Source organism: Marmota monax, unplaced genomic scaffold, assembly GCF_021218885.2.
Source record: "Marmota monax isolate L192 unplaced genomic scaffold, Marmota_monax_Labrador192_F-V1.1 WCK01_AAM20220418_F8-fsc00232, whole genome shotgun sequence".
NCBI lineage: Eukaryota > Metazoa > Chordata > Mammalia > Rodentia > Sciuridae > Marmota > Marmota monax.
In genome coordinates, this window is record NW_026695232.1 from 1,014,061 (window position 1) to 1,029,139 (window position 15,079).

Sequence of the window (15,079 nt, forward strand, 5' to 3'; positions counted from 1 at the left end):
CCCGGGTTCGATCCTCAGCACCACGTACAAAAAAAAACAAAGATGTTGTGTCCGCCAATAACTGATAAATAAATGTTTAAAAAAAAAAAAAAAAAAAAAAAAAAAAAAGTAAGAATTGGCCTCTTCCAGCTCAGTCTTTCCAACCCATTTATGTGAATCTTCACTTATAGTTAAGTCCTACAAGTTTTCTTTCAGGAATTAGAAGAAGAATCTCATCCAGTGTCTGACCACATTGCTCTAAAGCCAGATCCCTATCTTGTTACAAAAGAAACCAACATACAGAGACAGTGCATAAGGCCCAATAGTATTTATTTCCTCAAAATCAGCTCCTCTCTGCCCTTCCTCCAGAGTATATACTCTCCTCTTTTTTTGTGTTTTGTTTTGTTTTGTTTACATCAAGTTGAGTTTTTGTCACTGGCAACCATAGTCCTGATTCAAATTATTAGTAGAGAAAGGTATATTCATGATTAAAATAAGCAACCAGAGGCTCAGGTAGAAGGATGACAAGTTCAAAGCCAACCTCAGCAGTTTAGTGAGACTTTCAGCAACTTTATCTCAAAATAAGAAAAGATGGGATGTAGCTCAGTGGTAAAAAGTGCCCCAGGGTTCAATCCCTTGTACCAAAAGCAAGGGAAAAAAATTTGCAACGTGTGTCAAATTCATCCATTTTCCCTCACCATTTGGACTGCCCTACTCCTGGAAGGCTGATCAGTACTTATTAGGCTATTTCCTTGCTCTCTGGATTCCTGTTGTGCCAAGTCAACAAGAGGAAGGTAAGAGGAAGCTAGAAAGAAAGGTCAAGGTATTTATTCCTCTGGCTTCCTTCCTATAAATTTGGGTTGATGCCGAAGATTCCTCTCAATACATCCTCCCCCATACAGTCTCCTTTTGGAGACTGGTAGCTACATTCTGTATCTGACAGTGTTTTTGCTACTAACTACACTTACTGCATGAGTCCTTGTTCCCCTATTCTGCCCACCTCTTTATAAATATCTTCGATTTACCTTAGTTTGAGTGTGCCATCTATTCCAGTCAAACCGTGACTGGTATTTGTCACAGGTATCAGTAGAAAATAGAAAACTCAATTTTTATAAAAGTGGCAATTTAAACAAAACAGCAAATTTTTCAGTACAATAGCAACAAAGTATTTTTCAATTACGTTTATGTATTTTTTAAACTGGTAAAACTCCATTAGAGTATTTGATTAGCTGTACCACTCCAATTAAAGAATGAATGAATTATTCAATTCATGGATGAAAACAATAGGAATAGGAAGTAGAGGTGATAAGAAAAGGAAATGGTATAAAAAAGAAAAAAAGATATCTTAGTGTGTAAAAATTATTTGCAAGAATGGGCCCCTTAAAATTGGTCAAAAAAATGGGCCCCAGATCTCTAAGAAAGAGATGCTGAATATTCAATTTTAAGGTGCATGCTGGGTGTTCCTCACTCCAAACCTTCCCTCAAATTGGGTACACAAGCTATGGGTCAGGAACGGAAATTACTAAGTACAAGAAAGGGTAGATTTCATGCCCTAGTTTAAAAGCAGTGAAGAAATAAACAATTCAGCAAAGAGAAAAGCTGATTGAGTATGAGAAAAAGAAATTCATTAAGTACTTTTCAGAGATCCTTGATGGGACACTGGATAACACACATACATGGAAGAGCTTCACTTAAACCTTAAAGGTCAAGTTAATTTGAGGAAGCTGGAGGACTTAGAAAATGCAAAGGAAAAAAGTGCCTCTAGACAACTTTTGATAATAGGGATGGCAGAAATAAGAGGTAAAAGTTGGCAGCCAAAATGATTGACAGTGATCCTAATAAAAATTAATATTTAAAGTGATGTGTTCCTTAAAGATTATCAAATTCCATTTACTAATAATTGTATTATTTTCAAGGAAGCTTTAGTCTCCTAAAACTAGGGAATATACTATGGAACTAGATGGCAAGTGAATATATGCCTTTATGTCTCCTAAGTTCCTGGAAATGACCGAAGTTCTAGTTTGTAGATTTGGTTAATATATTAGCTTTCCATTGCTGTGACAAAATACCTAAGAAAAACAATTTTAAGGAGGAAAGATGTATTTTAGCACATGGTTTCAGAGATTCAGTCCACAGTTGTTGGCCCCATCTCTGTGGGCTTATGGTGAAGCAGAACATCATGGTAAAGAGGGTATGCTGGAGCAAAGCTGCTCACCTCAATGACAGACAGAGGGAGGAAGGGACTGGGGCAAAGATGTAGAACACAAGGGCACACTCCCAAGGATCCATTCTGTTCAACTATGTCCCACTCCTACAGGTTCCACCACTTCCCAGTAGTCCATTCAGCTATGGATTAATCTATTGGTGAGATTAGAGCTCTTGTGATCAAATCTCTTCTGAAAAGTCCCACCACTGTAGTAGAGTGGGAACCAAACTTTCAACACATGAGCCTTTGGAGGACATTTCATATCTGAACTGTAGTAATTGGTTATTTCTGTAGTCCTTAACCTTGCTAGAAATTAGAAAAGGGTAGAATCAGCCTGGTAGAAATTTTGAGAAAACTCTTAGAGCCTAAAGAAACCTAGTCCAGAGGAAATACAAGCCAGGTGCAGTGATGCTTGCCTGGAATGGCTTGCCAGGAGGCTGAGGCAGAAAGATCAAAAAGCCAGCCTCAGCAACTTAGTTACACATTGTCTCAAGAAGGGCTGAGGATGTGCCTCAGTGGTAAAGTAACCCTGGGTTCAATCCCCAGAACCTAAAAAAAGAAAAGGTAGAAAGAAAATAGAAGAGGAAATTCTTCAAGTGCAATTCCAGAGATTTCAAACTTAGAATCAGCAAATTCAAAGAGGTTGAGGGATCCTTAAGAGAACTTTTAAAATTTTTATTATAATTTATATATGATAAAATTTACCATTTTTATAACTTTTATTTATTTATTTTTATATGGTGCTGAGGATTGAACCCAGGACCTTGCATGTGGGAGGCGAGCGCTCTACCACTGAGCCATAACCCCAGCCCCAAATTTATCATTTTAAGTGCACATTTAGATAAGTTGACAAATATTTCAGTCGCAAAACCACTACCATTCAATTGTGATATAAAACATTTCTGTCATACCAGAAAATTCCATCATGTCACTTTAGAGTCTTCTCCATTCACCTCTGAACCCTGGCAACCACTGAGTACTTTGTCACTATGGATACAAATGGAATAATATGTAATCACTGTGTCTGATGTCTTTCACTTAGCATAATACTTTTGAGGTTCATCCATATGCTCGGTGATATTCCACTGTATCGATGTATCACCAGTTTAAGGCTATCATGAATAAAGCTGCTATGGATATTCAAGTGTAAGTTTTTACTGTAAATGTAGCCTTTAAATTCTCTTGAATAGTTTGGAGTAAGATTACCAAGTTGTATGGTGCAAGTAACTAACTTTTCTAAGAAACTGCCAACCTGTGTTCTGAAGAGTCTGCCATTTTGTACTCCTATCAGCAATGCATGAGAGCCCATGCTTGTCAATACCTGCTTTTGCTAGCCATTTTAATTGTTACCATTCTGGTAGATATAGTATTGTGATGGTGGTTTTAGTGTGAATTTCCCTAATGATTAACATATTAAGAGTCTTAAGCATATTTTGAATTCATGTATCTTTTTTAAGAAATATTTCTATTAGTTGTTGGATGGACCTTTATTTTATTTATTCATTTACATGCAGTGCTGAGGATTGAACTCAGTGCCTCACAGGTGCTAGGCAAGTGCTCTACCACTGAGCCACAACCCCAGCCCAAATTCCTGTATCTTTTTTGAGGGGTGTCTCTAAAACATTTTACCCATTTTTTGGTAGTGAGTTGCCATTTCAGCATTCTGGATACAAGTCCTTCGTCACATTATGTTTTACAAATCTTTTTATCCCAATCTGCAGCTTGATTTTACCCTTTTACACAAGAAAACAATTTTGATGAAGTCTAATTTATCATATTTTTCCTTTTATGCTTTTTGTATCATAAGAAAATATGGCTTGGGGCTGGGGTTATGGCTCAGCGGTAGAGTGCTCACCTTGCACTACAAAAAAATATTTTAAAAAAAAGAAAAGAAAATGTGGCTTAATGGGGCGCGGTGGCGTATCCTGTAATCCCAGCCACTCAGGAGCCTGATGCAGGAGGATCAAGAGTTCAAAGCCAGTCTCAGCAAAAGTGAGGTGCTAAGCAACTCAGTGAGACCCTGTCTCTAAATAAAATACAAAATAGGGCTGGGGATGTGGCTTAGTGGTTGAGTGCACCTGGGATCAATCCCCGGTACCAAAAAAAAAAAAAAAAAAAAACGTGGCTTACCCACATTCATAGATTTTCTCTTATGTTTTCTCTACAAGTCTTATCATTTTAACTCTTAGATTTAGTCTGTATTCCATTTTTAGAAAACTTTTTCATGTAAGTCTTGAAATCAGATAGCTTAAGTTCTTCAGCTTTGTTCCTCTTGAAAACTGGCTATTTAAATTTCCACACATATTTTTGTCCATATACATTTTAGAATTAACTAAAATGTCAACCTTTGTTTAAAACCCCTCCTGGGTAAGGGTTGAGGATATAGATCAGTGGTAGAGGGCCTGCCCAGCATGCCTGAGCCCCAGAGTTCAATCCCCAGCACCACCAAAACAAACAAAAGTCCTGCTGGAGATTCAGATTACATTGCATCAAATCTATATTGAATTTTCCAATCCAGTAATATGAAATTTCTCCATATGTTTAAGTCTTCTTTTTGCTCAGCAATTTTTAAAGTTTTCAGCATACAGATCTTGCATATTTTTTTGTTAAATTTGTCCCAAGTATTTCATAGTTTTTATGCACTTGTAAGAGATATTGGTTTTCATTTGTTTTGATTTTGTTTTTAAGACAGGGTCTCAATATGTTGCCCAGGCTAGCCTTGAACTCCTTGAACTCAAGTGATCCTTCTACCTCAGCCCCTCAAGTAGCTAGAACAGCAGACACACCCCCACCACACTTGACTTGATGTATTATGTTCTTATTTTAACTTCCAATTCTTGATAAGTAGTGTATCAAATATAAATTGGAAAAGCCCTATGTTCAATCCCTAACCCTAAATAAATAGACCCTGTATCCTGTGAACTTTTAATATTAGTTCTAGTAGCTTTTTTTGTAACTTTTTTTGTAACCTTTGTTTTAGTATCAGGGTAATATACTAACTTCTTTTTACTTTTTTTTTTTTTTTATTTTTACCAAAATCATAACAGAAACCACTCAGATGGTGTCCTCTTCCTGTTATTCCCCCAAAGGGAGAACAATGGTCAGCAGTGGCAAATAGCAGCTGGAACAAAGCAAGGGCCAACTTCACACTCAGGAAAGGACACTTCATCTCTTTCTTGTCATTTCCCGTACTCTACACATTCAAAGAAACTTCTCTAGAAACAAACTATAGAAATGATCCCTGAAAGTATTGTCTTCTAACCTCTTTTTAAAATGAGGAGATGTCCCTCCTCTTGTATTTTCCACAGTTTACGTTTGGATTCAGTTTTAGTGTTGTACTTTCTATGGATTTGTAGCCATATATGACATTAAAAATGTAAAATCTCTGTTCTGCAAAAAACACTACCAAGAGAACAAAAAGACAAGCCATTGACTTGGAGAAAATATTTGCAAAAGACATATCTAATAAAAGGCTTGTTATTCAAAATATACAAAGAACTCTTAATATGGTTGGTTGTTATCTTATTGCTGAATTTTAAGAAATGGCCAAAGACCTTAATAGATAGCTCACTAAAGAAGATATACAGATGATAGGTAAGCATAGCAAAAAATGCTTCACTACATATCTGATCAGAGAAATATAAAACAAGTTAACACTACATATCTATTGGAATGGCCAAAACCCCAAACACTGATACAACCAAATGATGGTGAAGATGTAAAGCAACAGGAATTTTCATTCATTGCTTATGGGAATATAAAATGGTAGAATCAAGTTGACAGTTTGGTGGTTTCTTGCAAATGAAACATACTTTTTCCATGTACTCTAAAAATCCTGCTGCTTGGTGAATACTGAGAAGCCCAAATGAGTTGAAAATGTATATCCATCCACACAAACACAGACACATGAATGTTTACAGCAGTTGTACTAGTCCATTTGTGGGGCTATAACAAAATACCACAGACTGGGTAATTTATAAAGAACAAAAATGTACTTCCTCACAGTTTTAAAAGCTGAGAGTCCAAGACCAAAGCATTGATGAGGGCTGCTCGCTGCTTCCCTGATGGTGCTTTGTTGCTGCATGCTCCAGAGGGGAGGAGGGCTGTGTCCCCACATGGTGAAAGGCAGAAAGGTAAGACAGCCAAATGCTACATGAAACCTCTTTGTTAAGAGCCTTAATTGCATTCATGAGAAAGGAGCCCTCATTACCTTCATCACCTCTTAGAGGCTCCACCTCTTTCGGATCATCACATTGGCCATTAAGTTTCAACATCTGTATTTTGGAAGGTACATGTTCAGATTAAAGTAGTATCATTATTCATAATTACCAATCTTGGAAGCAACCACAATGTCCTTCAGTAGGTGAATGGATAAACAAACCATTGTACATCCAGATAATTAATTATTAATCAGTGTTAAAAAAAAAAATGAGTGGACCAGGAATATAGCTCAGTGGCAGAATGCACATTTAGCCTGCATAAAGGCCTTTGTTGAATCCCAACCACCAAAAAAAATTAAAATTCAAAGAAGTGAAATATTAAGCCAGGAACAAATACAGAGTGAATGCAAATGTGTATTACTAAGGAAAGAAGCCAATCTGAAAGAGACTAGGTACTGGATGTTCGACCATATGACCTGGAAAAGACATAACAAAAGACAAAGTTCAGTGGTTGCCAGGGGTTAGCAGAGAGGGAGGAATAAATAGGCAGAATACAGAGGATTTTAAGGGAAATGAAAATATTCCATATTTCAGTTTTCAGGTGCTAATGTAAATTGTGTTGTATTTAATTTCACATTCCATTTGTTCATTGGAACAAGTGTATAAGAAAGTGACTTTTATATGTGAACTTTATATGAGCAAACTTGTTATAATCATTTATTAGTTCCAGTAGTTTTTTGTTGACTCAAATTTTTCTATAGATAATCATATCATCAGTGGAACAAAGAGTTCTATTTCTTCCTTCCCAACACATATACCTTCTATTTCCTTTTTATGTCTTATTAGATTATCTAGGTCTTCCAGTACTATGCTGGAAAGCAGTGGTGAGAGGGGACATTTTTGCCTTGCTCCTTCCTGATCTTGGTGGTAAAACTTCTCAACACTAAATATGATTTTAGCTATAGGAGCTTTTGTAGATAATCCGTATCAAGTTATGGAAGTTCACCTCTAATCCTAGTTTACTGAGTTTTTGTTATGAATGAGTGTCAAATTAGATTTGTCAAATGCTTATTCTACATTTATTATCACATGATTTTTTTTTCTTTAGCCTGTTGAATGATGGATTACACTGATTGATTTCCAGTGTTGAACTAGCCTTGCACACCTGGAATAAAGCCTACTTGGTCGGGGTCTGTAATTCTTTTTATACATTGTTGGAGTGTTTAATTTTATTTTTAGGGATTAGGGATTAAATCCAGGACCATTTTACCACTGTGCTATATCCCCATCCCTTTTTATTATTTTGAGACAGGGTGTTCCTAAATTGCAGAGGCTAGCCTCAAGCTTTATCCTTGACTATCTTTCTTTGCTTTGAAGTCTACTCCAACTGAAATTAATATAGCCATACTTGCTTTCTTTTTGATTAGCGTTAATATGGTGTATTTTTAAAAAATTTTTTAAATTTTTGATAGACCTTTATTTATTTATTTATATGTGGTGCTGAGAATCGAACCCAGTGCCTCACACATGCCAGGCAAGTGTGCTACCACTGAGCCCCAGCCCCAGCCCGACATGGTGTATTTTTGTCTACCTGTCTCACTCTGTTTATGTTGCCATTACAAAATATCATACATTGGATAATTTACAAAGAACACAGTTTATCTCCTCACAGTTCTGGGAGCTAGGAAATCCAAGACAAAAGCACTAGTCAGTTTGGTATCTGGAGAGGACGATGGTTTCTATTTCCAAGATAGCTTCTTGAACACTGTGCCCTCACAAGGAAGAAGCGGTGAATGCTATTCCCTCCCATCCTTTTATAAGGTTACTAATTCCACTCATGAAGGCAGAGCCCTCATGAGTTTAGCAACCTCCTAATCCCATGTCTTAATACTATCATATCAGTAAATTTCAATATGGTGGTGGGGGGGGGACACAAACCATTTACTTGTAATCTGTATTTGTCTTAGCCATTTCTGTCTTTTAATTGGTGCATGTAGACCACTTATATTCAGTTTTTATTAATATCTACTACATTTGTCACTATTTTTATTCGTTTCTTTGTTCTTTGTTCCTATTTTTGCTTTCCATTCTTTTTCCGCCCTTTGTGAACTGAGGATTTTATATGATTGTATTCTCTCTCTTAACATACCAGTTATACTTTTCTTTCCCACTTTTTAAAGTAGCTGCCCTGGAGTTGGCAATATATATTTACAACCAATACCAGGTGCCTTTCTTTCACTAGCTGTAAATGGAGTAGGTAATCCCTGCTAACTTCTAATCTGTCCGGTGGCAAAAAGACTGAGGGCGTTTAAAGAGATCTAGGGGGACTGGGGTTATATGGCTCAGCGGTAGAGCACTCGTTCAAGGCCCTGGGTTCGATCCTCAGCACCACATATAAATGAATTTTCTACTCCACTACACTCCTGGGGACGTGCTGTCTGGAGCGGGGCCGAACCACTGACCCGCACCTGCGTCCAGGTCGAACTTGGTTTCTCCCTCTCGGCGCCGCTCCTGGCAAGTCCCTTCCCTTCCAGTCGAGGCGGGGCAGGTTTGCGCCGGGCTGCCAGTGGGGCACGCACCTCCTAATCCCCCAGGGGCCATCTAGACTGGGAGTGAACCCTCGCGTAGGCCGCGCGGGCCAGCCTGAACCGCAAACTCCGAGAAAGGCGGGCGAATCCGGGGGAGCTGAACTTGCAGCACCCACGAGGCCAAGTCCACGTGCGCGGCCGCGCCCCCCCACCTCGGGCGACCAATCAGCGCTCGCCCCTCCGCGAGGCTTCCCCGCCCCGCCGCTCCTTTGCGGCTCTCGGCGTCGGGATCGCGGCTGACGGCTCCCTGGCGCCGGCAACATGGCGCGCGGCAGGATCTCCCGCCTCTCGGTCCGGGACGTGCGCTTCCCCACGTCGCTCGGGGGCCACGGCTCAGACGCCATGGTAAGCGTGACCGACTGCCCAAGGCGCCGCCGGGACAACACCCAGGCCCACGAGTCGCGGGCTTTACCTGGCTTCAGTACAGTGGGACCTGGATGCGCGGGGAAGGTGGACGCTTTTCATATCGCTGAGGAAGCAGCCAGAAACTCTTCACCTTTCTGGTTTATTTTTTCCCCTTGTTTATCGTGTTTTATTTGCCCGCGTTTGAAATGTCTTGGTTTTACTTTTTTTGATTCACGTTTTCCTGGAAAGGAGAGAGTGCTTATTATTCAATAAGTGCAAAAGAGTTCTATAGGGTCCCCACCAAGGAAACCCGAGAAAACAGTGCTGACAGCTTCCCCGCGGTGAACTTGATAGGATTTGAAGTGACAGAGACCAGGAAGTCCGGTGCTGGGAGTCTGGAGTGGTGATCCTGCCCCTGCCACAACTTTGCTGTGTACCTTGGAGAAGACCCAAACTTCTCTGTGCCTTTTGGGACTATGAAACGAAGGGGTCACAGTTGGAATGAGAAACTGAGCACCGAAAAATACTCTAGGCACATAGGAGAACACTCGTGAAATTACTGTACTTAGAAACTTGGTTAGGAAGGATTTGTCACTGTAAGGAGTTATGCAAAATATTGAAGGACTTTTTCCCCTTAATGAGAATGTCAGAGGGACCCCTCTCCCTATCCCAGCGCCCCCACCTCCCAGCTGTCTCTAGTGGTGTTCCTAAATATAAAGGTTCTGAGCAGGATTTTGTTTGGGGGATTTTTCCTCCTTCTGCAGTTCTGGGATTCCATCCCTGGGACTTGTGGCATATTAGGCAAGCACTCTACCTCTGAGTACATCCTCAGCCTCTGAGAAGGGTCTTCACAGGGACTGTGCCCCACTGGATCCACTTTGCTCCTCTGGTGAGATGGCCATACTAGGAAAAAGTTGACTCCATATGTAGGAAATGTAAAAAAACTTACCCCAAAGTGAGAAATAACCAAAATTAGGAAAATGTTTCCTTGTAGGGGTGAAGAGGAAATGGGGTGAGGAAAGGTACCCAAGGACTCGTTATTCACACTGTGATGTTTTACTTTCCAAGATGGGTAGATGGCAGATTGGTGGTCTTTACATTTTTCTCTGCTCTTTATGAACCTGAAATTCTTTGTAAAAGAATTTTCTAATAGTCCTCTCAAAACATGCTAAATAATGTTATTAAATGCAAAAAAAAAGTATCCCTTATTCTGGCATTAGCATCTTACTGCTTTTCAAAATTCCTACAAGTCCTTTCACAAATGATATTATGATAAATGACTTTTTGTAAATCCAGTTGATGATCCTTTGTGGACCTCCAAATAAATATTTGAAATTTTACTAATTTGTAAAAGTGCGAACACTTAATTGAGTGCTACTGCATTTGCCCCTCTGAAGCTTGACAGCTGTGGGTAAACCCACATTCTAAGCCTAGGCTTTCTCATCTATAAAATGGGTACAGTGGTGTCTACTTCATGCATGTAAAATAAGATACTTGAAAAGAGCTGACAGAGAGAAGGTCCTCAATAAGAATTGGCTATAGTTACTATTTACATAAGAGGAAACTGAAAGCAGAAAGAACTCTGACCTCGCCCTGAGCTTTGAATTTGTGAAGTGTTAAGATAAACTATTTTATTATAGGAGAGTTTAAGAAATAGCATTTGTTTCTGGGACTGAGTGGTGTATGACCCCTAGGTGAGGAAAAATTATCTGATACCTGTATTGCAATTTCATAAACACATAAGCATTTCTCCTCAGGAGATAGAGTGTATGTTATGTGCTGACTCTCAAGCGTTTAGTAGAACACGCTGCTTTGCAGTTCTCCACGGTGATTGCTTCATTTGCCCTCTGGCCATGCTGAACTCAGCACTTCAGCTACTTTTCAGCACTTAGCAGAGCAAAACTTCCTGATGAGAAGTCTGGTATTTTTATAAAGGAGTCCTGAAACTGTCTTCAAAATCTGTTAAAGCAGAAGTTCCTGATCATTTCTTTCTGCCCTTGTTGGAAACATGGAGCACTCAGCCTGCATGTATTTACTACTTTCTTGCTTCCCAGCACTCATCAAGCACCCAGAGAGCCCCTCAGCTGTGAGCTCTCATCCCAGCTCAGCTGCCCACTGGCACCTCCTTGCAGTATTTTTCCTCTTATTTGCTCCTTGTCTGTGAGCTCCCTTAATCCCTAGTCCTGTCCTCCCAGCAGTTAGAAGATGTTGCCTACTGCATCACTGAGAAGACTGAAGACAGTCATACTCTTGGCCCCATCTCTGCACACATGTCTCCAAACCAACCCCTCTCCTATTTCCCTTTATTCTTTTTTTTTTTAAAGAGAGAGAGAGAGAGAGAGAATTTTTTAAATTTTTTAATATTATTTTTTAGTTTTCAGCGGACATAACATCTTTGTTTGTATGTGGTGCTGAGGATTGAACCCGGGCCGCACGCATGCCAGGCAAGCGCGCTACCGCTTGAGCCACATCCCCAGCCCTCCCTTTATTCTTTATCATGTCCTGCTCCAAAGCTAATCATTCTCCTTCCCTTATTTATTCTCAAGGGTCCCACTTATATCCCTTTGTCCTTCAGTACTCCCTATTTACTTTGGTTCTCTTCCATCCCACATGGACAGAGCTTTCCCTTTAGAAGAGTCTGAGTTTGATCCTTACACCTTTCTAGCTCCTTTTGGTTTCTTCCTCTCATCCCCAAACTTCCTGCTCTAGGTCTGTTGCCTTATCCTTTACATCTCCTTCCTTCTTAATCTGAAATTGACTACTCTTTCCTTCCTTCTCTTGGAATTGCCTTCAGTTTTTTCTCCTTCCAGTGACCTTTACGCTCCATGCATTTCATGCCATCTGCTGTCTCTTCCTTGTGCATCTGTCTAGCTCCCAGCCTCAGCCTTTCTGACTACTCCTTCTTCCTGCACTGGCCCCCTTCTTCCCTCTCCAAGGCTTTCCCATCTCACTGCACATTCCCATTAAGACTCTTCTCTAGCCAGGCTTGATGGCACCCACTTGTGATCCCAGTGACTTGGGAGGCCGAGGCAGGAGGATCAATTGCAAATTCAAGACCAGCTTTGGTGACTTAGTGAGACTTTGTCTCAAAATAAAAGAATAAAAGGGCTGGGTATGTAGTTCAGAGATAAAACACCCCTGGTTCAATCCCCAGTACCATAAAAAAATAAAAATAAAAACAATAGAAAACAACAACAACAAAATGGGTTAATTTGTCTTGAAGCTTTACTTCTTTTTCTGCCAGTAGTCTCTGAACTTGCACTGTTATATTATCATCCCTGCTATAAACTATTGCAGTGAAGATCAGTCCAATTTTATGTAAGAGCTTTCTGAAACCTTGGCTTGTTCAATTTTAAGCTACTTGCTAACATAACTCTGTTCAGTGAGCTGTGATTGGAAATTCTTGGGTTTAAAATTGAGCTGAGACCTGGAGACATTGCACAGTGGTAGAGCACTTTTGTAGCATGTATGAAGCCCTGGTTTTGATCACCAGCACCACAAATGACAATAACGGTAATGACAATGATATTAATATGAAATTGAGCAGATGACCTTTTTTTTTTCCTTGTACCAGGCATTGAACCCAAGGGCACACAACCACTGAGCCATGTCTCCAGCCCTTTATTTAACTTTTTTTTTTTTTTTTGAGACAGGGTCTCACTAAGTTACTCAGAGCCTTGCCAAGTTGCTGAGGCTGACCTACAATCTTTCTGCCTCAGCCTCCCGAGCCACTGAGATTACAGGCATGCATCACCACACCCAGCTGAACATCAGTTTTTTTGATATCATTGCAAATTGGCATTAAAATATGTGTACATCTGGGACTAGAGGTGTAGCTCAGTGGTACAGGGTATGCTTTAGCATGCTCCAGGACCTGAATTCTATCCCCAGCACCAAAGGAAAAAAATATACATTGTATTTGTTGAACGGGTGTGAACCATTCAGGACTTTCCTTTGGTCCATTCAGATCTCCTGTATTTTTTGGGGGGTGCGCCAACTCTTCCATCAGATTGGATCTCTTCTTGGCATGTCCCTTATTGCATTTTCTGTTTCAGGTGTCATTGTCATGGTTATTTCTGGGTTTCTTACATTTGCATTTGGTGGGTATGGGTCACCTTTCCTTCAGCATACAGACCCTGACTACTCGGCTGCCTATGTTGTCCTGGAGACTGATGCAGGAGATGGACTCAAGGGATATGGAATTACCTTCACTCTGGGAAAAGGCACTGAAGTTGGTGAGTTGATGATTCTCTTGAGATTCTAGAATGCTTCGTTTTTCACTTAGATTCCAGTTCTGACCTATTTTTTTTTCTGTATTTACACTTCTCAAAGGGATTAAAAACAATACTTATTTTGCTGGGAGAAATTAAAAGGTGCAGCATTTGGCCTCTCCTCTTACAGTAATCTATAGACTGTGGGAAAACCCTTGACTCTGGATCTGTTTCTCTGTGTTGAATGGTGACTACCAGAATGCTATTCAGCTGCTTTTAAGTCTCGGCTTCTGTAGGTCTTTGAGGACCTGTACTAGGAAAGTGACCAAGGGTGGTGGAGGGAGCAGATATAAGCTCACACAGCAAGGTTTATTGTGGTGTGCACTGTGAATCTACCTAGTTTTCAAAATATTTTACACAAAGTTACTTTGAGGGGCCAATTCTTTGTGGGGCATATTGAGCCATGTTTAAGTGATTCTTCTCCCCCCCCCCATTTTCCTAAACTAAAGGCACTGAACATAATGTAACCTTTCTCAGCTGGCCAAGATCTTAGTGACAATGTTGAGCCCCCTCATTTTTTTAGAGATGAGGAAACCAAGGCCCAGAGAGCTACTCAGCTACTTCCTAAAGCACTTGTTCTCTAGAACTTTTAAATACAACTTTTTTGTATGCATACATGCACATGCTATAAAATTCAAGAAGTACAAAAAGGTGACCTTTGCCAGATCATTTTCAGTGGATCATTAGAGGCTGAAGCCAAATCGTGATAGGGTGAAGAGTAACTATCAGGGAAAGGGGTAAAACAGGTTATCTAACGTTCGTGGCAATATGACACTTCCCTCATGATTATTTGCACCATCAGCATTCTAGGTAGCTGTAGGATAAAAGTCTTGCCCTACGGAAAGATTTTAATATTGTCAAGCAGATGAAGGAAGTGTGTGTGCATGTGTGTGAATGACAAGAAGTGTACAGATTTATTGAGGAAACAGTCACAAAAGACGAAATCCAGCTGGGTGCAGTGGTACAGACCTGTGATCCCAGCTACTCAGGAGACTGAGACAAAAGATCATAAATTCAAGGGCAGCTCAGGCAACTTAGTGAGACCCTGTCTCAAAATAAAAAGAGCTGGGGATGTAGCTTACTGGTAAGAGTGCTCCGGTTTTATTCCCCAGTACTACAAAAAAAAAAAAAATAGGATCATAGTACAGAGTGAGGATTGTTGCAAAGTGAAGGGGTTACTTTGCTCTGCTCAGGTGGCTTTGGGCAAGCTTCAGAGCAGAGGTGATGCTTTGAGGAAAGGCTCTGAGAATAAATAGGCACTTACTAGGCAGATGGAAGAGACCAGGCAATGATCTGCCCCCCCTCCACACACACCATTAATAATTTAGTGTAAAAGTTTTCCCCAAGACAGTGACTACTGACCAGGGTGGTTTTTTGATTGGTTGGTTGGTTTTTCGTAACAGGGATTGAACCCAAGAGTGCTTAACTGAGCCACATCCCTAGCCCTTTTTATATTTTATTTTGAGACAGGTCTCACTAAGTTGCTTAGGGCCTCGCTAAGTTGCTGAGGCTGGCTTTGAACTCGTAATC

At 40.2% G+C, this 15,079-nt stretch overlaps 1 protein-coding gene and 1 non-coding gene across 3 annotated transcripts in view; one reads left to right on the forward strand and one right to left on the reverse strand.

Annotated features, from left to right (window-relative positions):
• Window positions 1-5,234: 5,234 nt before the first annotated feature.
• LOC124088783 (small nucleolar RNA U3) lies at window positions 5,235-5,442 on the reverse strand. Its single transcript, XR_006850463.1, has one exon. It is a non-coding gene; the product is annotated as a small nucleolar RNA U3 (small nucleolar RNA).
• Window positions 5,443-9,122: 3,680 nt separating this feature from the next.
• Window positions 9,123-15,079, forward strand: part of Enosf1 (enolase superfamily member 1) — a 40,705-nt gene continuing 34,748 nt past the window's right edge. For both annotated transcript variants that reach the window (XM_046438506.2, XM_046438507.2), the window contains exons 1-2: window positions 9,123-9,278; window positions 13,405-13,513. In XM_046438506.2, coding sequence (XP_046294462.1) covers window positions 9,195-9,278; window positions 13,405-13,513 — 193 coding nt within the window. In that variant the 5' untranslated portion in view covers window positions 9,123-9,194. The remainder of the gene's footprint in view (window positions 9,279-13,404; window positions 13,514-15,079) is intronic.